Source organism: Mesoplodon bidens (genome assembly GCF_964165515.1).
Source record: "Mesoplodon bidens genome assembly, chromosome: 17".
Classification (NCBI taxonomy): Eukaryota; Metazoa; Chordata; class Mammalia; order Artiodactyla; family Ziphiidae; genus Mesoplodon; species Mesoplodon bidens.
In genome coordinates, this window is record NC_138174.1 from 806,128 (window position 1) to 831,101 (window position 24,974).

At 38.6% G+C, this 24,974-nt stretch overlaps 1 protein-coding gene across 6 annotated transcripts in view; it reads left to right on the forward strand.

Moving 5' to 3' along the window:
- Positions 1–24,974, forward strand: part of ZMYM2 (zinc finger MYM-type containing 2) — an 85,590-nt gene that overhangs the window by 8,461 nt on the left and 52,155 nt on the right. For 4 of the 6 annotated variants that reach the window (XM_081214934.1, XM_081214937.1, XM_081214935.1 and 1 more), the window contains exons 3-6: positions 13,629–14,485; positions 19,839–20,124; positions 21,319–21,484; positions 22,430–22,642. In XM_081214934.1, the coding sequence (XP_081071060.1) occupies positions 13,639–14,485; positions 19,839–20,124; positions 21,319–21,484; positions 22,430–22,642 (1,512 nt within the window). In that variant the 5' untranslated portion in view covers positions 13,629–13,638. The remainder of the gene's footprint in view (positions 1–13,628; positions 14,486–19,838; positions 20,125–21,318; positions 21,485–22,429; positions 22,643–24,974) is intronic. The other 2 variants (XM_081214939.1, XM_081214936.1) reach the window with 1 other exon arrangement.

The following is a 24,974-nucleotide window of genomic DNA, read 5'->3' on the forward strand; positions in this document are numbered from 1 at the left end:
CTTGTGATGATCTCCTTCACTTCCCCTCATTAGATTCAAATATGGAGACCTTTATGTATCTTTATTTCCTAAAGTACTTAGCCCTCTCCTGTTTTGTTTTGTACTTTGACCTTAGTCCATTTTGTTAGAAAGTGGGAGTTACATTTACAAGGCACTTTCATCCTATTTCTTTCCCCAGTCTACAGCCAGATTAATTTTCCCTAAAGCCCAGTCTGATCACATCACTCACTTTCCAGAATCTTCAGGGATTCTTGCTGGCATGTGAAACAAAATACAAACTTATAAACTAAGCCTGGGCTTTAAAACCCTTAAAAAGAAGAAATCAATTAGGAAATGCATAATATGTGATTTTTTTAGGTAGATTCTCAGTGTTCAGTTTGTGGAGACTGTCATGTAAATGAATAACTGTAAACAATGAAGCGTAATCGGTGACCTACAGAAATGAGTAGTTGTATGCATATCAGAAAGGATAGTTCTTAATATTTTGGTTATAAAGATAAAATGTGCCCTTACAATCAAGTAATAAAGAAGTATGTGACATAGAAAGTGTAAGTTCCCCCATAATCCCATGATGATTTTTCCTGCTCATCATACTAATAATTTTGCATATATATTGTTACCAACAGTCAACATTTTCGATAATTGCTTCCCTGTCCTTATGTTGCCAAAGTCTTCAGCTGATTAATGTTTGAATTCTACTAATCAGTGTATTAGAGCAGGTCACAAGTCTCAGTTCTATATGATAGAGGGTCATGTGGTAGCATTAGTTCAGCAGAAGCTTAATGAGCAAGGTGGGAAGAGTGGTGCTGGAACTGAGCCTGCCCTGAAGGCAGGGTCAGATCAGGCAGGAGTCTTATAACGGAAGTAGACTGGAAAGCCACGGAAGAAGCAATTGATGTAGTCTGATTTAATTTTTAAAAAGATCTTTAGATAGTCTGGGGAATATAGTAGGTGACGTCAGTAATCCAACAGAAAAATGGTGATGAATTTCTAGGGCTAGAGGAGTGTCAGAAGAGGTGGTTAAAAGTGGACAGTTTCAAGATTTATTTGGGAAGTAGGATAGGAATTGGGGATGGCATGGCTGTTGGTGAAGAAAGGAGAAGAAATTAAGGCCTCCAGACTTGTGGTATGAGTAGCTAGACACATAAGATCCCCAAATGGCAGAGACTGGAGGAGGGGCAGATAAAGAGTGAAAGAGCATGCTTGAATAACTAGATGTAGGGAGTAGGCAGTTTGGGGCTTTGAAACATCTTGATTGAGATAAATTAAGGACTCTGGGACATTGAGGTATTATTTAAAATCATGGGAGTGGATGAGATCCCTAAAGAAAGTTAAAATTACTTGAAAGTACATTGCAGTTAAAGTTTGGTCCTCTGGGAAAGAAGAGATTATTCCTTACCCCAGAAATTCTGTGCCCTAGAGCTAACCTGAATCAATCAATTAATTAATTAATTTACTAGATCAAAAGAGATTTTTGTTCAGACGCTGTCATAACCCTTGAATGGATTTTTAGTTAATTAAATGATTCCTGTCAGCTTCTAAAGCCAGAGTAGCATTGTTGTGGATCTCTGATAAAGATGTTATAAAATGATTTCGTGGCTAGATGGTAAGCAGCATGAGGTTGTATGCAGAGGTCGTAATCTGTGTTCATCTGTCACTGACCCCTGTCCCCTTTGCTCACTCCCCAGAGGTTAGTGGTAGCATCAGTTTAGTGTGTATTACTACAAATCCTTTTTGTGCATATGCTGACATGTACCTATAAGAGTAATAAAGTAAATTTATATGTGCATTTTAAAAACATGTATATGTATCTTTTTGCAACTTGCTTTTTTCACTTAGTGGTATGTCTTAAACATTTTTCTGAGTTAGTACGTAAAGGTCTCTTCAAACTGTTGTGTGATACTTCATAACATGGATTTAACAGTTTAGCTATTCTGTTGGTAGACATTTAGTCTATTTGGAATTTTTTGTTATATATAAAATTCTGCATGAAATATACGTGTAGTAGTTTCTTTGGGTTCATGTGTGTTTTCTCTGGGGGAGATTCTGGAGAACAGGAATTACTGAGTCAGTACGTGCATATTACATGTTTTTATAGGTACTGCCTAATTGCCTTCCACTGGACCACAGTACTGACTACCCTTTCTACTAGTTTCTCCACATTCTTGACAATACTGGATGTTCTCAAATAGTTAAAGTTTTGTCAATTTAATTTATGTTCTTTCTAAAGTATGGATATCAGTTCTTGTTATATCGATTACAAATATATATACACATTGTATATTATATATAACTATATATCTTTTGTAAATTTTTATACCTTTTTTATGGTGCTTCTTTGCTATGTAAACATTTTATAATGTAATGGGAAAAATCCATTTCACTATTGCAAGAAATAGGAGCAATTATAATGAATATGCAAGACTTTTATGAAGGAAATTGTAAAATAATACAGTAGGGGCATACGAGAAAACCAGAATGGACAGATTTACATATATCTGGATGGGAAGACTTCAATAATGTAAAAAAATTAATATTTTTGTCTTCAAATATCTCTAAATTCAATGAAATCCTAACTAAATACCAGATTAGATACATATGGTACCAAATTTAAAAGGTAAAAAGGGTAGAAAGGTTAAAAAAAAAAAAGGAAGACTTCCCCCCTCTCCATCCACACAGTTCTCTTCCTTAGAAGCAAACCACTGTTGTCGTTTTCTTGGCTGTTTATGTAGTTATTCTGTGCATGTGTGCGCGTGCTCATGGTGCGTGTGTTTATCTGTTGTTAGGTGCCTTGCTTGCATTTATTTTATGGGAGAGGTGGTTCCATATTAGTGTGGAAGTATGTTGAGAGCTGCCTCAGTTGTTTCCAAGGCTGCCTGATGTTTCACTGTTTGTCTTTATTGTCATTCATTTTATCAGTTGTCTATTGAGAGACATTTAGGGTGTTTCAGTCTTTTAACTTTACAATGAATGCCTTTCTACATTTTGTTCTTAAAAACATGAGATGATATATCTGTAGGAAGAATGTCGAGAAGTGGAATTGCTTGGTCAAAGAAATATTTTTTTGAGTTGCTGTCAGTAGAAGTTGTACCAGTTTACACTGATTTACACTATGAGAGTACACAGTTAAACCTTTTGATTTTTGTCAGTGTGTTAGGAGAAAATTGGTGGCCGTTTATTGGAGTTTTAATTTGGATTTCTCTTAAATATTTCATATATTTAAGAGACATCTGTATTTTCTTTTCTTGTGAACTCTGTTCACTTTTTTTTGGTCCTTTATTCTCACTGGTTGTTGGTTTATCTCATTGATTGTAGGACCTCTTTGTCTTCATTTTTTTAGGATATGAGTCGCAAATATTTCCTTTGTAGTTAATCATTGTTGTATGTTTGGTATTTTTTCCCCCCATAGAGGTGTCTTCTATTTTTTTTTTCAGAAAAAATTCTGGTAAAATGTATTAACATAAAATTTACCATTTTTACCTTTTTTAAATGTGTAGTTCAGTGGTATTAAGTATATTCATAAGTGTTTCTTAAAAATCACCACTGTTAATTTCCAGAGCCTTTTCATCATTCCCAAACATAAGCGTCATACTCATTAAACATAATGCCTGGTGCCTCTTTACCACAGCTCCTAGTGACCTCTCTTCTACCTTCTGTCTCTATGAAATTGCCTATGGTAGGTACCTTAAATAAGTAGAATCTTAAAATGTTTGCCATTTTATGCCTGGCTTATTTCACCTAGCATGTTTTCAAGGTTCATCTATGTTGTGGCATATATCAGAATTTCTTTCCTTTTTAGGACTGAATAATATTTCATTGTATGCCTACATTTTGTTTATCCATTCATTTGTTGATGGGCCCTTGGGCTCATTCTACCCTTTGGTCATTGCGAATAAGACTGCTGTGAACATTGGTATCCATTTGAGTCCTGGCTTTCAGTTCTTTTGTATATATGTATATAAATAAATCTAGACGTGGAATTGACTGCTCATATGTTAATTCTACATATAGCTAATTTTTGTATGTCTCTCCAGGACTTGTTATTTTCCTTTTTAAAAAAATAACATCCAGGGCCTCCCTGGTGGCGCAGTGGTTAAGAATCTGCCTGCCAGTGCAGGGGGCATGGGTTTGAGACCTGGTCCAGGAGATCCCACATGCCGTGGAGCAACTAAGCCTGTGCGCCACAACTACTGAGCCTGCACTCTAGAGCCCACGTGCCAGAACTACTGAGCCAACATGCCACAACTACTTGAAGCCAGTGCACCTAGAGCCTGTACTCTGCAACAAGAGAAGCCACCGCAAGGAGATGCCCGTGCACCACAACGAAGAGTAGCCCCCACTTGGCACAACTAGAGAAAGCCTGCGCACAGCAGCAAAGACCCAACGCAGCCAATAAATAAATAAATAAATAGATAGATAGATAGATTTATTAAAACAAAACTAAACATTCAGGGACTTCCTGGTGGTCCAGTGGTTAAGACTTCGTGCTTCCACAACAGGAGGCATGGGTTTGATCCCTTGTCGAGGAACTAAGATCCCACATGCCGCATGGCACAGCCAAAATAAAACAAACAAACAAACAAAAAATCCATCTTCATTGCTGTGAAATGGTATCTCATTTTGTTTTTTTTTAAATTTTTACTTTTAACTGTGGTAAAAAAAAAAACAACAACACATAGCATAAAATTTATCATCTTGGGGCTTCCCTGGTGGCGCAGTGGTTGAGAGTCCGCCTGCTGATGCAGGGGACACGGGTTCGTGCCCCGGTCTGGGAAGATCCCACATGCCGCAGAGTGGCTAGGCCCGTGAGCCATGGCCACTGAGCCTGTGCGTCCGGAGCCTGTGCTCCGCAAGGGGAGAGGCCACAACAGTGAGAGGCCCGCCTACCGCAAAAAAAAAAAAAAAAAAAAAAAAAAAAATTTATCATCTTGGCCATTTTTAAGTGTATAGATCAGTAGTGTTAAGTATATTCACATTATTGTGCAGCAGATCTCCAGAACTTTTTCATCTTGAAAAGCCGAAACTATAACAATTAAACAATTCCGCATTTACTCCTCAGCACCACCCTACTTTCTATTCGTATGATTTTTGACTTCTTGAGATACATTATATCATTTATGTGTGATCATACAGTGTTTATCTTTTTTCACTTAGCATAGTGATCTCAAGGCACATCCTTGCTGTAGCATATAACAGGATTTCCTTTCTTTTTAATGCTGAACTTTTGGTTGCATCTACCTTTTGGCTATTATGAATAATGCTGCTGTGAACATCAACATGCAAGTGTCTCTTTGAGATCTTGATTTTAGTTATTTTGGATATAGTATACCCAGAGTTGGATTGCTGAATCTTACGGTAATTCAATTTTTAATTTCTTGAGTAACCTCCATGCTGTTTTCTATAGCTGCTGCACCTTTTTACATTCCCATCAGCAGTGCACAAGAGATCAAGTTTCTTCAACCAACCAACCAACCAACCAACCAACCAACCAACCAGTTTCTCTTCACTAATACGTGTTACTTTTTGTTTGTTTTGATAGTAGGCATCCTAATGGATGTGACATGTTTCCTGGTTTTGATTTGCATTTCCCTAATGACCAATGATGTTGAGCATAGTATCATTGGGAAGAATTTGAGAATGATCAGTGTTAATTCTTCTTTAAATGTTTGGTAGAATTCACCTGTGAACCCCTCTGGTCCTGGTTTCTTTGTTGGGAGATTTTTGATTACTGATTCAATCTCTTTGCATGTTATAATTCTACTCAGAATTTATATTTCTTCTTGAGTCAGTTTTGGTAGTTTGTATTAGGAATTTGTCCATTTTATCTTGGTTATACAGTTTGTTGGCATATAATTGCTCATAATGTTCTCTTATTCATTTCTGTAAAATCAGTAGTGATATCTTATTTTCATTTCTGATTTTTTTTAAACTTTTTTATTTTTGGTCTGCTATTCACATATCAATTACTTTCCTTTTTTTTTGGCCGCACCGCATGGCTTGTGGCATCTTAGTTCCCCGACCAGTGAAAGCGCCAAGTCCTAACCACTGGACCCCAGGGAATTCTGTTCGTTTCTGGTTTTAATAATTTGAGATTTTGCTTCTTTGTCAGTCTAGCTAAAGATTTAATTTTTTCAAGGAACCACTTATTTTTTTTTTCTATTCTGCTTTCTGTTTTGTTTATCTGTGTACTCATCTTTATTACTGCATTTTTTCTACTAGCTTTAGTTTAGTTTGCTCTTTTTCTGGTTTCTTAAGGTGTAAAGTTTGTTTATTGATTTGAGATTTTTAATGTAGGCACTAATAGCAATAAGTTTTCTGCTGAGCACAGCTTTCATTGCATCCCTTAAGTTTTGATATGTTGTGTTTTTGGTTTTTGTTTCAAAGTATTTCTTCACTTTCCCTAGTGATTTCTTCTTTGACTCATTGGTTGTTTAAGTGTGTTAATTTCTACCTATTTGTGATTTTTCATTTATGCTTCTGTTATTTCTAATTCCATTCCATTGTGATTAGAAAAGATACTGTATCATTTTGATCCTTTTAAATTTTTTTAAAAAAATAAGTTAATTTATTTTATTTGTTTGGCTGTGTTTGATCTTTGTTGCTGCACACCGGCTTTCTCTAGTTGTGTTGAGTGGGGGCTACTCTTCATTGTGGTGCGTGGGCTTCTCATTGCGGTGGCCTCTTGTTGCAGAGTACGGGCTCTAGATGCGCAGGCTTCAGTAGTTGCAGCATGTGCGCTCAGTAGTTGCGGCACGCGGGCCCTAGAGCGAGTGGGCTTCAGTAGTTGTGGCACATGGGCTTAGTTGCTCTGTGGCACGTGGTGTCTTCCTGGACTGGAGCTCGAACCCATGTCCCCTGCATTGGCAGACGGATTCTTAACCACTGCACCACCAGAGAAGTCCCTCATTAACATATATTGATAATTATTGTTTTATGCATTTGCCTTTTAAATCATAGGGGAAAAAGTAGTTATAAACCAAAAGTACACTAATACTGGCTTTCTATTGATTTACTTTATATTTATATATTCAATTGTGTTCTTTATTTCTTATGGCTTCAATTTACTCTCTGGTGTGTTTTTATTTTTGCTTGAAGAATTCTCTTTAGTCTTTCATGTTGGGTAGGTCTGCCGGTAATAAATTCCCTTTTGTTTATCTGGAAACGTCTTAATTTCTCCTTAATTTTGGAGGAGTTTTTTTGTTGGATATAGAATTCTTGGTTGACAGATTTTTTTGTTGTTCTTCACCTTTTTAAATGTCATGCCATGGCTTCCATGGTTTTGGATGAGAAATATACTGATGATCCAAATCTTTTTGAGAATCCATTGCATATGATGAGTCACTTCTCTCTTAATTTCAAAACTCTCTTTTACTGTCGGGTCCACAATTTGATTATTACCTGTCTTGGTGTGGCTATCTTTGAGCTTAACAGACTTGAAGTTTGTTGAGCTTCTTGGATGTGTATATTCATCTTCATCATATTTGGGAAGTTTACAGCCATTGTGTCTTCAAATATATTTTTTGTCCCTTTTTTTCTCTTTTTATGTTACATGTGTTGGTGCACATGGTGGTGTTTCACAGATCCCTCAGGCTCTGTTCATTTTTCTTCATTCTTTTCTTCCTTCTCCTCAGACTGGATAATTTTAATTATTCTGCCTTTCAGTTTACTGATTCTTTCTTCTGCTTGCTCAGATCTGCTATTGATCCCCTCCAGTGAGTTTTTCATTTCTGCTATTTTTCATCTCCAGAATTTCTGTTTGGCTACTTTTTTTGTTTTTTTAATTGAAGTATAGTTGATTTACAATGTTGTGTTAGTTTTAGGTATACAGCAAAGTGATTCAGTTATACATATATATATTCTTTTTCATATTCTCCATTATAGGTTATTACAAGATATTGAGTATAGTTCCCTGTGCTATACAGCGGGTCCTTGTTTATCTATTTTATGTATAAAAGTAGTGTGTATTTATTATAAAAGTAGTGTTTATCTATTTTATATATAAAAGTGGCATGTATCTGTTAATCCGAAACTCCTGATTTATCCCCCCCCGCCATTTCCCTTTTGGTAACCATAAGTTTATTTTCTCTGTCTATGGTCTGTTTTGTAAATAAGTTCATTTGTATCATTTTTTTAGATTCCACAAGTAAGTGATACCAAGTGATACTTGTTTTTCTCTGTTTGACTTCCCTCACTTAGGATGAGAATCTGTGGGTCCATCCATGTTGTTGCAAATGGCATTATTTCATTCTTTCTTCCTGCTGAGTAATATTCCATTGCATATATGTACCACATCTTCTTTATCCATTCACCTGTCGATGGACACTTAGCTTGCTTCCACGTCTTAGCTATTGTAAACAGTGCTGCTGTGAACACTGAGGTGCACGTATCTTTTTGACCTAGAGTTTTCATCTTTTCCGGATGTGTGCCCAGGAGTGGTATTGTTGGCTCATATGGTGGTTCTATTTTTAGTTTTCTAAGGAACCTCCATACTGTTCTCCACAGTGGCTGTACCAATCTACATTCCCACCAACAGTGCAGGAGGGTTCACTTTTGTCCACACCCTCTTCAGCTGTTTGGTTACTTTTTTTTTTTTTTTTTGGCCATGCCACATGGCTTGTGGGATCTCAGTTCCCCAACCAGGGATTGAACCCATGCCCCCTGCATTGGAAGCGTGGAATCTTTTTTTTTTTAATATAAATTTATTTATTTATTTATGGCTGTGTTGGGTCTTTGTTGTGGTATGCAGGCTTCTCATTGTGGTGGCTTCTCTTGTTGTGGAGCATGGGCTCTAGGCACATGGGCTTCAGTAGCTGTGGCACATGGGCTCAGTAGTTGTGGCGCACAGGCTTAGTTGCTCCGCGGCATGTAGGATCTTCCCGGACCAGGGCTCGAACCCATGTTGCCTGCATTGGCAGGCGGAATCTTAACCACTGGACCGCTAGGGAAGTCTCTGTTTGGTTACTTTTTATGATTTGTATCTGTTTAAAATAGTTTTCATTTTGTTCATACCTTATTTTTGGATTTCCTTTAATTCTTTGTCCATGCTCTCTGTTAGCTCATTGAGCGTATTTAAGGTAGTTGACTTAATGTTTTTTTTTAATATTTATTTATTTACTTGGCTGTGTGAGGTCTTAATTGCAGCATGCGGGCTCTTTTAGTTGTGGTGTACGGGATCTAGTTCCCTGACCAGGGATTGAACTCGGGCCCCCTGCATTGGGAGCGCAAAGTCTTAGCCACTGGGCCACCAGGAAAGTCCTGATTTAATGTTTTTGGCTAGTTACTCCAGTATTTGGGATTCCTCAGGGATGGTTTCTAATTCTTTTATTCCTGTGAATAGGGCATACTTTTCTGTTTCTTTGTGTGTTTATACCATTCTGAGAATATTATACCTCTGGATATCTGATTCTCCCATTCTCCTTAGATTGCTGATTTTTCCTTGGGGATGGAGCTGTTTATTTTTGACTTTTTAAACATTTTTTTGCAGAGTGTGAATTTCTTGTTGCTTGTGTCCTTGAAGTTACTGTTCTATCACCCCTGTGGTGAGCTAGTGACCTGACAAAAAGTTTTTGTAAATGTCTGGTAGAAAAGAAAAAGAACACTATACAGGGTTGTGTTTCATTAAATCTGAGAGATGCTACTGGGAATGCTTCTGCTGCCCAGAGGGCTGAGACCAAGAGGAGCCCAAGCCACAATCCCAGATTTTGTTGGAAGTCCCTCACTGCCAGTCCTGTGTTCAGCCAGACCCCAGAGGACTGCAGGTGCTGTCCCCTTGGCCGACCTGGGGGGAGGAATGGGGGATGCTCGCCCACTTAAAGTGAGCAGCAGCCTCTTCTTCACACACTCCCCTGGTGCCTAATGTCCAGTCAGGTGCAGAGATCCAAGAGATTGCTTCCAGTCCCTCTGTCTAGTCCAGCTCATTAGTTACTTGGGTAAAGGGACCCATACCCAGAACTTCTAATGCTGCCATTTTGGGTGACATCTGTCTACATCTGTTTTTAAGGACCTGTGAGGACCTGTTGCCTTATTCTTCTAAAAATTATGTTGATCAAGATACTTCCTACTTTATGACAAGTGAATGTTGACTATAAGTTTAACTTCATTTGTAATCCAGTCATTTCAAACTTTCTTTACTGTGGGTTTTTGAGGTGTGTTGAGTTGGTTACAATGAGTCATGCTCCTTTGCTTTCCCTCTTCCAGAGTTTTGGTGCCGTTGAATTATCCCTTGTTCTCCTTGTTCTTGTGGGTTTGTCTTTTTTTTTTTTTTTAATCTCCTTATTTAGTTGGTCTTTTGATGGAAGCAACATTTTATCTCTGTCTCCAGTTGACGATACAATTAATTTAATATTAATTTCTACATATTAAGTTTATACCCATCATTTGCCTAAATTACAGGCATACCTCGTTTCATTGCACTTCTCAGATATTGCATTTTATTAGAAATTGAAAGTTTTTTGTTAAAAATTGAAGGTGTATTGAGCAAGTCTATCGGTGTCATTTTTCTAACATTTTAAAATTAAGGTATGTACTTGTGTTTGACATAATGCTGTTGCACACTTAATAGACAACAGTATAGTGTAAATGTAACTTTTATATGCACTGGGAAACCAAAAAATGCATGTGACTCACTTTACTGCGATACTTGCTTTCTTGTGGTGGTCTGGAACTGAACCCACAGTATCTCTGAGGTATGTCTGTATCTCACTATAGTAGTTTTTCAGGTAAATTTTTTGAGTCTTTGAGATAAAGGCTAATACAATTTGCATATAATGATAATTTTCCTTATTTCAAATTGTTATATCTTCCTTTTTCATGTTATTACATTGGACGGTACTTCCAGAACAGTGCTGTGTAGTAATAATAAAGAATATCCTTACCTTAACCTTGACTTTAATGATAGTATTTTAATATTTCCCATTAAGCTGGATGATATCTTTTGGTTTGATATATATATATATATATATATATTTATAAATCCATTTTCCCATTTTATTGATTGATTGATTGATTGATTGATTGTACGCGGGCCTCTCACTGTTGTGGCCTCTCCCGTTGAGGAGCACAGGCTCCGGACGCGCAGGCTCAGCAGCCATGTCTCACGGGCCCAGCCGCTCCGTGGCACGTGGGATCCTCCCGGACCAGGGCACGAACCCGTGTCCCCTGTATCGGCAGGTGGACTCGCAACCAGTGCGCCACCAGGGAAGCCCCATTTTTCCCATTTTATTAAGAAATTTTATTCTTTCTTTATTTTGTGGCCACGCTATGTGGCTTGCGGGATCTTAGTTCCCTTACTAGGGATTGAACCTGGGCCACCGCAGTGAAAGTGCCAAGTCCTAACCACTGGACTGCCAGGGAATTCCCAAGAAATTTTATTCTTACAAATTTTAATTTGTCATACTGCCTCAGAACTATTTCAAGTGCCATTAACACATGTTGAATAATACCCTTTCCTCTAGAGTAGAGAATAATTCACCTTAGCTTTCTTTGTACCTCTTATGGTACCTAGAAAGCTCTGGAGCTTATTAATGAGAAAGTGATGAATGCTTTTCTTGAGTCACTTTGAAATGCTTTCTTTGTGATTTTCTTTGAAAGTTCATAAGCTTTTCTCAGCAACTACTGATACTTTATTGTTATGAATGTCAACATTTTATTTTTTAACTACCTTTTCTTTGTTTTTTCATGAGAACATTGAGTATTATGTTGATTCTCACAGAATCAAAATATTATAAAGCTGAAAGCATTTATAATTTATGATGATTGTCTCAGTCCATTTGGGCTAGTATAACAAAAGTACCATAGACAACAAACATTCATTTCTCAGAGTTCTGGAGGCTGGGAAGTCCATGATCAAGGCTCCTGCCGATGGGGTTGTCTGGTGAGGGCTTGTTCCTGGTCATAGACAGGCTGCCATCTTGCTGTGTCCTCACATGGTGGCGGGGGAGGGGGGGAGGAGCTCTCTCTGTGTCTTTTACAAAGTGGTCACTAATCCCACTCAAGAGGGCACCACCTTCCTGACTTAATCACTGCTCAGAGGCCCCGCCTCTTACTACCATCTCGTTGGAGGCCAGGATTTCATCATATGAATTTGAGGGGAGGCACAAGCATTCGGTCCATAACAATAATGGAGTGGAAGCTTAAAAATGAATTAGAAACTTATGGAAATCTTGAGGTATAGGCAAAAACTGCCTGGTGGTTATTAGGAGTTATCTGTGTTAATTGATTTTCATTCAGTTATTTATCTCTTTAAATTATAAGAAAAACCCTGGGAACTATTTTTATACCCTTTTATTCTAGGGAAAATTGAAGCCCAGAGAAGTAGTTATTTGCTTGACGTTAAATAGCTAATTAGAATTGACTTAATGTAGAAAAGTGGCTAAAAGGAATAGATTTTATTTGGATAAGGTAGAAATGATCAATTTTAATCAGATTCTTTTCTTTATAGGACTAAATGAGCATTTGGTAGTTGAAGCATATTCTCAGTGACATATAGAAGTGACCAAATTTATTTATAGTATAGGATTTGAAAATAACTTGTTATGGTTGAGTAATTATTCTGCTTGGGAAGTGGATTACTGCAGAGAACCGTGTAGTAAGGAAAGTCTTATTCTCTGCTCCACGGTTATCTTGTGAGGAGAATGAATGGATACCTTGCAGCCACCAGAGGGCACTGTGGATTCAGTTGTGGCTTAAGCCCCAGAAATTGTCTTCTGTTTTAGGTATACTAAAACATGGACAAGATCGAGAAAACTCGTGCTTTAAAAGCCTTTGCATTCCATAATCTCAGTAGATTTACGCCACATTCCTCTGAAAATTGTTTTTGTTGATGAGGATACTTCCTACCTTCTGGCAAATGAATGTTAACTACAAGTTCGGCTCCATTTGTGTTTAAAAAGCTCAGCTCAGTGCTCTGTGTCGACCTAGATGGGTGGGATGGCGGTGGGGGTGGGAGGGACATACATACAGCTGATTCACTTCGTTGTAACATTGTAAAGCAATTATACTCCAATTAAAAAAAAATCTCATTTTAGCTTGGCACTTTGGGCTTGATATTTCTTTCTTTTGATACTTGTGTATTTTGAATATTGATTTGGTTTCTGTTCTATTGAATGGCTGTCCTTTTTTAATTAACAAGAGCTGTGCTACATTATTGTATTGTTTAATACTTAATCACATATTATATAGTAGTTATGAATATTCACATCCTGACCTCTCCCACTTCCTGGCTGTGGTTTTGGACAGCTTACCTTTTTTTTTTTTTTTAAATAAATTTATTTATTTTTGGCTGCGTTGGGTCTTCATTGCTGCGCGCGGGCTTTCTCTAGGTGCGGCGAGTGGGGTCTGCTCTTCGTTGCGGTGCACAGGCTTCTCATTGCAGTGGCTTCTCTTGTTGCAGGGCATGGGCTCTAGGCGCTTGGGCTTCAGTAGTTGTGGCACAAGGGCTCAGTAGTTGTGGCTCGTGGGCTCTAGAGTCCAGGTTCAGTAGTTGTGATGCACGGGCTTAGCTGCTCTGTGACATATGGGATCTTCCTGGACCAGTAAAAGTACCTTTAAGAAATTTTTTGAATTAGAGTAACATCAAAAACCATACAGTGACATTTGTAAAATTTCTTTTCCCCCCATCTCCTTAACAGGTTCTTTGGCATGGACACAGGTTCATCAGGAGGATTAGAACTGACTGATCAGACTCCTGTTTTGCTGGGGAGGACGGCCATGGCAGCTAGCCTCACGGACGTAGGAAATTCATTTAGTGGGCCACCTAACCCTTTAGTGAATAGGTCTAGTAAATTTCAGAACTCATCAGTGGAAGATGACGATGATGTAGTGTTTATCGAACCTGTACAACCTCCTCCGCCTTCTGCACCAGTGGTAGCCGATCAAAGAACCATAACATTTACATCATCAAAAAATGAAGATCTACAAGGAAATGATTCCAAAATTCTTCCTTCCTCAAAAGAATTGGCTTCTCAGAAGGGAAGTGTAAGTGAGACAATTGTCATCGATGATGAAGAGGACATGGAAACAAATCAAGGGCAAGAGAAAAATTCCTCCAATTTTATTGAACGGAGACCACCCGAGTCTAAAAACAGAACCAATGATGTGGATTTCTCCACTTCCAGTTTTTCAAGAAGTAAGGTAAATGCAGGAATGGGTAATAGTGGTATCACCACAGAACCAGACTCTGAAATTCAGATTGCTAATGTTACGACCTTAGAAACAGGTGTCAGCTCTGTGAGTGATGGCCAATTAGAAAATACTGACGGGCGAGATATGAACCTAATGATCACACACGTAACATCACTGCAGAATACCAGCTTGGGAGATGTCTCTAACGGACTGCAGTCGAGTAACTTTGGTGTTAATATGCAAACATACACCCCGTCTTTAACTTCACAGACCAAGACTGCAGTAGGACCTTTTAATCCTGGTAGAATGAATGTGGCAGGAGACGTATTTCAGAACGGAGAGTCTGCAGCTCATCACAATCCTGGTAAGCCTGGAGGGGGCTTCTGCCCCGTGGAAGGGATTTTGCACTGGTGGATTCTTTTTTTTATTGTAGTAATTGGTGCTACTTTGGTTAGTTTATTCATGTAAGATATATTAATTCTATTGACTTTTAAGTTTGAAATTTTAACTAATAAGGGATGTAAAACCGTGTATATAGTATTTCTCTGTAGATAATTAGAAAATCAGATACATTAATGTCTAAAGGAAGTAAAACAAAATACTCTTTATATTCACCACCACTAAAGTCTAATAATTTGGCATCTTATTTGTCACATACTGACTTTATGCTAGTGTATTTTTTTTTAATTCATTTATTTTTGGCTGCATTGTGTCTTCGCTGCTGTGCGCGGGCCCTCTCCAGTTGGCAGTGAGCAGGGGCCACTCTTTGGTGCGGCGTGCGGGCCTCTCATTTTGGTGGCTTCTCTTATTGTGGAGCATGGGTTCTAGGCACAAGGGCTTCAGTAGTTGTGGCATGCAGGAGCAGTAGTTGTGGCGCACGGGCTTAGTTGCTCCATAGCACATGGGATCCTCCTGGACCAGGACTTGAACCCGTGTCCCCTGCATTGGCAGGCGGACTCTCAAACACTGCGCCACCAGGGAAGCCCTATGCTAGTGTATTTTTAATAGTATTGTTTTAATGTGTAAAAAGAGAACAGAAAGATAAATAGCACATGTAAGGAGCAATATGTTGTATAATTGCATTTAGATTTGTTTTTACTTTTCCTGTGTTTAATTTTGACTGCCTGTCTGATTATAATTTTTACTTATTAGCACTTTGTTATTTTTTCTTATATTTAAAGATTGGTAAATTTCTTGACTACTTGAAAACATTTTCTGCAGGCATCGTTGCTCTGTGGCAGCTGTGAGAAGAGCTCTGTGGCTCTTCCTGGCTGTGTCTGTGTCCGCCGCAGGCCTCTGTGTGGCCTGCCGGTCTCTCACACGCCTTCTCTCCGTCCTTCTCAGGCTGCATCGTTTTAGGCTCCTTAGCAACTTTAATCAACCTAGGATTGTGGAGAATAATAAGGAATGACTGAAAGCTAAGCCACATAGAATGTTCTGTGAAATGCGAGTTGTTTTCCTTTCATACTTATTATTCTTTTGGTTATGAGAGTAATGTCTAATTATTGAAGAATGTTTGGAAAATCCATAATTAAAAAATGATGAAGAAAGGTTACCACTGTTATTAATACTTTGAGTGGTTGTCTTTCAGTGTTTTTCCTTTGTATTTCTTAACTTGGTTGAAGTGCAGTTCTTCGTAATTTTGCTTCCCGTTTCACCCCATTTAATATTACTCTGTATTTTCTCATACCATTAAAGTTATTTATACACAGAAGTTTTAATGACTGCACAATGGATTTGGTTATACCATTCCCATAATTAGTTTTTACATTGTTTTCCTTTTTTGCTCTTGTCGGTCTATGATGAATTTTTTTTTTTTTCAAATTTCTGATTATTTCTTAGATTATATTCCTAGAAGTGAAGTTACTGGGCCAAAGACTCTCACTACTCCCATCCCTCCAAAGATTTTTGGTTGTAAAAATTTTCTGCTTTATAGTGTTTTGAAAGAAATATGTTTCTTATTACTCAGTTTTGAAAATTCCTAATGTCTTCCAAGATCCTTTCCCCCTGTATGTATTTATATATATCTGTTGGTAGGTTATTGTATGCATATATGTGTATGTGACATCGTATGAACATTTTTAAGTTGTGGAAATATATTGTGATACTTCTTTCTGGAAAGTTTTTACCAATTTATACTGCTATCAGCTGTGTATTAGAGGGTCTTTCCTTCTACCTCACATAAAAGTTTAAGACATGATAATAGTCAAATTAGTTTCAAAATAGCTATTTTGTCTTATAAATATATGAAAAACATAAGTGTATGAAAAAGAACATAACGTTCAGTCTTACTGTTGAGAAACATTTAATTCTAACCTGAGATTGCAATATATGTATAGCTTTGCAGACTTTCCCTTTCTCCTGCTCTTTTATTTATTTATTTATTTTTTGAGGTACGTGGGCCTCTCACTGCCGTGGCCTCTCCCGTTGTGGAGCACTGGCTCTGGACGCGCAGGCTCAGCGGCCATGGCTCATGGGCCCAGCCGCTCCGCGGCATGTGGGATCCTCCTGGACCGGGGCACGAACCCGTGTCTCCTGCATCGGCAGGCAGACTCTCAACCACTGTGCCACCGGGGAAGCCCTCCTGCTCCTTTAAATACCTAACAATAATCTTGAATTTTTGACCATATCAAGAGTATATGTTTGATTTTGTTAATTCTCTATTTAGTTCACTTCCAGTTTTTACTATTTAAATAACTCTTCAGGAATATTCTTATCCATGTATCTCGGGATAGGTAGTACCTGAGGACTATTGCTGGGTCAAAGCACATTAAGAATTGTGTTCCTCTTCACACAAACTCTTTTATTTTTTTTTTATTTTTTTTCGGTATGTGGGCCTCTCACTGTCGTGGCCTCTCCCATTGCGGAGCACAGGCTCTGGACGCGCAGGCTCAACGGCCATGGCTCACGGGCCCAGCCGCTCCGCGGCATGTGGGATCTTCCCGGACCGGGGCACGAACCCGTGTCCCCTGCATCGGCAGGCGGACTCTCAACCACTGCGCCACCAGGGAAGCCCCTGTTCACACAAACTCTTAACACAGGGAATGTAAAGTACGCATCAGAAAACCAGACAGATACACCTCTTGCTCCTGACTTTATGGATTAGCTCTTGTGTGTTTGTGCTTTGTTTGTCATAGAGAATTATAACATCTTGGCTGTTTATACTGCTGGCTCTCAGACTAATGGTGACTTGGGCAAATGAACCTCTGTGCCTTAATGTCCGTTGTATAAAATAGAGAATGATTAAGTCTCTTCCATTCCTAAAAGTATTTCGATGTTGGAGGAGGTGAAAATTTGAAAGTAGGGGAATGTAAGAACTGAAGCATAGATAAAAGGAGCCATTTCATTATTTATACAGGGCCTAGCATGAAATTGAGAAAAATTGCCATTTTTCAAAATCAAGTTAATAGATAGATGCCTTTAGTTTTAACTAGGTTCCTTTTAAAAAAAATTATTCTGTCTCTGCCGGGTGTTAGTTGCGGCACACGGTATATTTAGTTGCGGCATGGGGACTCTTAGCTGTGGCATGCATGTGGGATCTAGTTCCCCGACCAGGGATCAAACCCACGCCCCCTGCATTGGGAGCAGGGAGTCTTACCCACTGGACCACCAGGGAAGTCCCTAACTAGGTTCCTTTAAGTATATATTCAAATGACAAGCCTGCAGGTTTGAAAATCCTAAGGAGCCACTATTTATGTTGCAAAAGCTATTACTTCTAACATGTATGCAAATATAATTTTTTTAAATTAATTTATTTATTTTTGGCTGCATTGGGTCTTCGTTGCTGCGCAGGGGCTTTTCTTGTTGCAGCGAGCAGGGCCTACTCTTCATTGCGGTGAGCAGACTTCTCATTGCGGTGGCTTCTCTTGTTGCAGAGCACAGGCTCTAGGCACACGGGCTTCAGTAGTTATGGCATGCGGGCTCAGTAGTTGTGGCTCGCAGGCTCTAGAGTGCAGGCTCAGTAGTTGTGGTGCACGGGCTTTAGTTGCTCTGTGGCATGTGGGATCTTCCTGGACCAGGGATCGAACCTGTGTCCCCTGCGTTGGCAGGCGGATTTTTAACCACTGCACCACCAGGGACGTCCTCAAATATAATTTTTGATTTAAGGCCCTTCATAATATGGGATTGCCAGTTGTTTCAGTGATTTGCTTTCTTCGTGTTCCTTAGTATTTTTACCTCTTTTATTAAAACAGGTCAGTTACCCTGATGATAGCAGGATAACAGGATTCCAGAAGGTACTCCATTTACTCTGTGTATAGAACATATATTTATTTGGAGGGGTTGTGGAGTAAAGTAAAATTTGAAGAGCAGTATATGAAACCCCTTGAAACCATTAGGTTGATGGACTGGGTCAGAACCAGGAAATTGCCCTCTTCAAGGTTTTGGTAGTAAAGAAATTTTCTCATACTCTGGATATATTTATACATTGTTTCTCATATGGAAGGGCATCTTTTTTGTATGGAAATACAAATTTCAGAAGAAACTAGAAAGGAAAAATATTACAAGAGACCAAAGTAGTAGAAATTATAATAGAAGTGGTAACATGAAAAGTTTCAAACTGAAAAAACATTACGGTGTATTGGTATTGTAGTGCGAGTCTGTGTAACAGTAAGTAGTATGGTGAGCTGGAGATGTCCTGTGAAGTCCCAAAGAAGCTTACTAAGAAAGAGAGGAGGGAGAACTCAGCACCCTGGCAGTCGGTTCCCCAGGCCTTAATGCTGTGCCGTTGAAGCTGTGCTGCTGGCAGTGGTAGAGCAACGGGATGTCGCGTTGGTCCCTAGACGTTGGCTTAACGTCACCACTTCTGTATAACACTCTAATTTCTTTGACATCATGTGGTATACTTAGAAGCCATGGAATGAAACATGTATATGGAAAAGCTGTTCTTAGAAAGGTGTTTTTTTTTTTAAATTTTTTGGCTGCACCACGTGGCATGTGGGAATCTTAGTTTTCCGACCAGGGATCGAACCTGAACCCCTTGCATTGGAAGCGTGGAGTCTTAACCGCTGGACCACCAGGGAAGTCCCTAGAAAGATTTTTTGTTTGTTTGTTTGTTTGTTTGTTTGTTTTTGCGGTACACGGGCCTCTCACTGCCGTGGCCTCTCAGCACAGGCTCTGGATGCGCAGGCCCAACGGCCATGGCTCACAGGCCCAGCCGCTCCACGGCATGTGGGATCCTCTTGGACCGGGGCACGAACCCGTGTCCCCTGCATCGGCAGGTGGACTCTCAACCACTGCACCACCAGGGAAGCCCTAGAAAGATGTTCTGAATATAGTCATTTGTAAACTTTATCCAAGCTATATTGTATTTGTCAAAGGTTCTGGTTGGGAAAGATTTTATTAGATATTTATGTTGATGTATGTGTTCCTCGCTTAAAGTAATATTTTGTAAATTCTTCCTGTTTAGTAACTAATGGCTAATATTTTTTAGTGCTGCATATGTGCCAGTCACTGGTTTATAAACCATGTACTATCTCATTTAAAGTTACCATTTCCAGTTTAAAGAAGAGTTAGGCACAGGGTTAGTAACTTCCCAGTCTAGTAGGTAATGGAGCCTGAATTTCAGCCATCAATTCTGACTCCAAAGTTTGTGCCCTTGACCTCTCTGCTATACTGCGCCTTATCAATGTCTGAAACTTGGACAGAATGGAAAGTTAAAACTGTGTCTCTGATATAAATTTCAGTGTATGTGTTTTTGTTTTGTTTTGTTTGTTTAGATTCTTGGATCTCCCAGTCAGCATCCTTTCCCCGAAATCAGAAACAGCCAGGGGTGGATTCTTTATCACCAGTGGCCTCGCTCCCTAAACAGATCTTCCAGCCTTCTGCCCAACAGCAACCCACTAAACCCGTTAAAGTCACTTGTGCAAACTGCAAAAAGCCTTTGCAGAAGGGACAGACAGCTTATCAGCGCAAAGGCTCAGCTCACCTCTTCTGTTCCACCACCTGCCTCTCCTCCTTCTCCCACAAGCCTGCTCCAAAGAAACTTTGTGTCATGTGTAAAAAGTAAGGTTTACCTTGCAGCGTATTTCCTTATGGGTGAATATTGGTGGTATAAAATGCGATAAAAATTGTTTTAAAGGTGAATTACTATGTTTTAAAAACTTGTAAGCTTGTTTGAATATTAAGGCCAAACTCACATTTGTGATGGCTTTGGAGTGTTCTCTATCAAGCTGAGGTGGCTTAGGATTAAAAGCCTTCCTATTTGGATAGGCTTTGGGGTTGATTTAGATACCAGGCCCTTATAATTAATTTTATCTGTAATCTCCATTGGACTTACTGAATTTGTAAAAATACATACATGCTTATTTACATTATTAATTATAAGAATTTCGTTGTAGCCAGACAAAATTGTTAAGCAATTTATGTATGACTAGTTTTGTGTTAAAATAGGTCAAAATTTGGACTACCTTCATGTTAAGATTGTTAAAAATTGGCAAATCTTTGGATATTATTTGCATTTATTTATGTTTGTCTTGAACGTTAAGTCATTTTAATACTCACTTCTTCAAGACTCAGGTACCTTTTTTTTGACAGCCTTGGAGTGACAGGACCCTCTCCTGCCATTTTTTAGGTCTGGTCTCACTAGTTAAACATGAGCTGAATATGGTATGTTGTGTGCAAGGTTAACCAGGTAGGTTTTCTGCGCCATCTCTTGACGCAGCCCACGTTTGTAAAGATATTTTCAGGTCTTAGACCTGGGAAAGGCTGAGTGCTCTGTGTAGGTTCAGTAAATTCAACTAGTGGAACAATTGTTACACAGTGTTTTGATTGCTTTACAGCAGTAGACCTGCATACAGCAATATAGGACCCGGAACTTCAGAATTAAAGGAAAACTTCAAAGGTCATCAATAGTGTCATTTCCTAACATTTCTAATTGTAGTTGAAAGCTGTATAGAATGGTAGGTGGGGTTATTTTGGGTTATGGGATGTATTTAAGTTCACTTATCCTCTCCATATTTCTGTGACCTAGGTACCTCATGCTTTCTGCTTACCCATGAGAGGGAAATTGAATAGGTATCGTAAATTTATACCTCAGTAAATTAGGCCTTGACATTAAACTCCATGTAAATAACAACAGCTTTTTTTTTTAAAGTGATTCCAATATCTGAAAGCCTTGTGGAAATTAAAAATGTCAGTTATTACTCTTTAATTTATTTTAAAGAAGAGTTTGACTTTGCTGCTCCTCGTATTTTTCAGAGATATAACTACAATGAAAGGAACTATTGTTGCTCAAGTGGATTCGAGCGAATCCTTCCAGGAATTCTGTAGTACATCTTGTCTGTCTCTTTATGAAGACAAACAGAATCCTACTAAAGGAGCTCTGAATAAATCAAGATGTACAATTTGTGGTAAACTAACAGAGGTTTGTATTTTTGTGCTTTATCATTTAGTTCTAACTAATGGGAATTTTTTTTTTTTTTTTGCGGTACGCGGGCCTCTCACCGTCGTGGCCTCTCCCATAGCGGAGCACAGGCTCCGGACGCGCAGGCTCAGCGGCCAAGGCTCATGGGCCCAGCCGCTCCGTGACCAACCACTGTGCCACCAGGGAAGCCCTAATGGGAATATTTTTGACTTTTAACTCTTTTGACATAATCTTTCATCAGTATGTATTTCCTTAAAAGTGAGGGTATATAAAACCTATCTTATAAATATCCCATTATATAATCCCATTCTCCCATAGGGAGAATGATTCACAAAAAAATTGAAATATAACATCAATTGACTTTTTTCCTGAGGTTGGGAGCACTCACAGAAAAAACCATAGTGTTTAAATAGGGTGACTGCACGTGAGAGACAAGGAACAATCTTGCTTAAGAAGTGGAACAAGCGGAGGGGATGTTTTTGAGGACTTCGTTAAAAATGTATTACGGTTTTTGCATTTGATGAACTAAAAAGAAATCTGTGTATACGTACTTCATTTGAATTATTTATAATGTTAGTCCTCTCCTCCCTGTTGTACAGCAATGTACTTATATTTAAATAATTTTCTTTTGGATTTGTCTAAAGATTTCCAATCTGTTTGGAAGTTTTATACTAACACCGCCCAAACTGGGTTGTTTCCTGTCACTTTTAGATACCTCTAGAGAAGTTTGTACGATGACCCTGGTGGTCCTCTCTGCCTTGCACCGTATATATATGTGTATAAAAAAAGTTTAAAGAAGAATGAAATGTACTTTGTCTTGCCTTTTCCCTAAACAAGCCTTACACAGAAAAACTGAGGCATTTTCTTTCTATTGGAGCACCTTGTTACTTAGCTACATGTCATATATTGATTTGTTTTTTAAAATTTTGCTTGTTTTTCTTTTAGATTCGCCATGAAGTTAGCTTTAAAAATATGACTCATAAGCTGTGCAGTGACCACTGCTTTAATAGATACAGAATGGCCAATGGTCTAATAATGAATTGCTGTGAGCAGTGTGGGGAGTACTTGCCCAGCAAAGGTGCTGGAAACAACGTCTTGGTCATTGATGGTCAGCAGAAGAGATTTTGCTGCCAGAGTTGTGTCAGTGAATACAAGCAGGTAATTCATGATCTGATCAGAATCAACCGTTGTTTTGAATGTGCTTTTAAATTGCTATAATAGTTTCACTCTAACAGCATTAATCAGATTTATCTTGAAGTCTCATTTAATTCCATTATTGTCTTAACAGCTTAGAGATAACCAATCTCAAGTGAATACTGAAATACATGTAGGTTATTGGAAATAAGTTTGTGATTTTACATAGAAAGGTAGATGCTTACCAAAGTGATTCCTTTTTTGGGTGGTGGAGAGGGGTCGTAAATATGGTTTTTCAAATTGTTGATGCTTAGCGTAGGAATGATTATTTTATTTCCATATGATTGTTAATTTAAAATTTAAGGTCTTTGACTTAGTTTATTTTTTAATATATACCTGTGGTTTCAAAAGTCAGAGCAGTCTAGCTCACATTTCTTTTTTCTCTTGGTTCCTACTTATCCTTTATACATATCAGTTTTTAATTCTTACTATTTTGTTTTCTTTCTGAAAAATTAAGGAAATAATGTATTCTTAGTTTCTCTTTTATCTGTACAAAAGGCAGCATACTGTATGTACTGTACTGTACCCTCCATTTGTATCTTGGAATCATTCCCTGTCAGTATATTCCTTATTCTTCCTTATTCCTTTTATGGCTGAGTTAAATTTTCAGGAGTTCTGTGAGCCAGTTGTTAAAACACGCATTATTAAAAATTAAGTTATAGAAACTTACAGGTAAATTATCTTTGTATTAGTCTGCTAGAGCTGCTGTAACAAAATACTGAAGGGCTCAGACAACCAAGAATTAATTTTCTCACAGTTCTGGAGGCTTAAAATCTAAGATCAAGGTGCCTTTCTGGGGTGGTTTGTGGTGAGGCCACTTCTCCAGGCTTGTAGGTATCCTCCTTCTTGCTGTGTCCTCACGTGGTCTTTCCTTTGCTCTCAGAAGGAGAGAGCGTCCTGGTCTGTCTTCTTGGACCTAACCTGTAGGACTTCATTCAACCCTAACCGCCCCCCTTAAAGGCCCTATCCCAAATACAGTCTTGTTGCGGTTAGGGCTTCAAGATACTCATTTGAGGTGGGGTGAGACACAATATTGAAGACAAAGAAAGTAAATACTTAAAACATACCACTTCCTAATTATTTTATTACATTTCAGTATTACCTGTGCTCTTGAGGTTATTTACATTACTTGTGAGATGGAAATATTATACATAATGGTGTGCTTCTGTGTATCTCTTCCCAATTTCATGTTTAGTTTTATGTTGGTGGCCTGAAATTAGCCACAGTGGGGAGAGTCTCATGGTTGATGCTGCAATAAATATGGTGCTTACTTTCACTTCCCAAGAGCTAGTGGTTAACCATGTACAAGACAGCACGGGGCTGACTGTTGTTTATTTGATCACTTTGCTGTTGGTGGTGTTGGGGTTATTTCCAGTGCTTTGCTGCTGCAGATGACAGATGATGAGTAACCTGTGCAGGCACAGCCCAGAGGTCTTGCGGGTTCAGTTCCAGACCAGTGCAGTAGAGCGAATGTTGCAGTAGAGCGAGTCATGTGAATTTTTTGGTTTCTCAGTGCACATAAGTTATGTTTACTATTAAGTGTGCAATAGCACTGTGTCTAAAAAAATGTACACACCTTAATTAAAAAAAATATTAACCATCACCTGAGCCTCAGTGAATCATAGTAGTAGCATTCCAAGATCACTGATTATACCAAGAGATCACTGTAACAAATACAGTAATAATGAAAAAGTTTGAAATGTCGCAAGAATTACCAAAATGTGATACAGAGACACGAAGTGAGCAGATGCTGTTGGGAAAACGGCGCTGATGAAGTTGCTCCACGCAGGGTTGCCACAGACCTCCAATCTGTAAAAAAGGCACTACAACGAGGTCTGCCTGTCTATGCTTGACTCTGTGGAGAAGTTTCAGGGTAGATTCTTAGAAGCAAGATTGCTCAGCCAGAGGTACATGCACATGTTAGTTTGTTAGATACTGTTAAATTCCCTCTGTTAGAGTTGGACCAGTTTGCATTCCTTTCAGCAGTGTATGTGGAAGTGCTTGTTTCTCCATAGCCTCTCCAGCAGGGACTTTTAGCACTTTATTCTGTTTGGTAAAAACAGTATGTTTAGTAAAATTTGTATTTCTTTTATTAGGAATGCTGATGAGCAGCTTTTCATATTTCAGAGCTCATTGTCTTTCCTTTTCTGTGAACTGTTTGTTTACCTCTTATACCCATTTTTCTGTTTGGGCTTTGGTTTGTCTCAGTCTTTCCCCCATTAAGTCAAACTTTTAATGAGCAAAGTGCATCTGTAATTTGTTCGTGAAACAATTATTTAGCAACTAGTATGTTGCA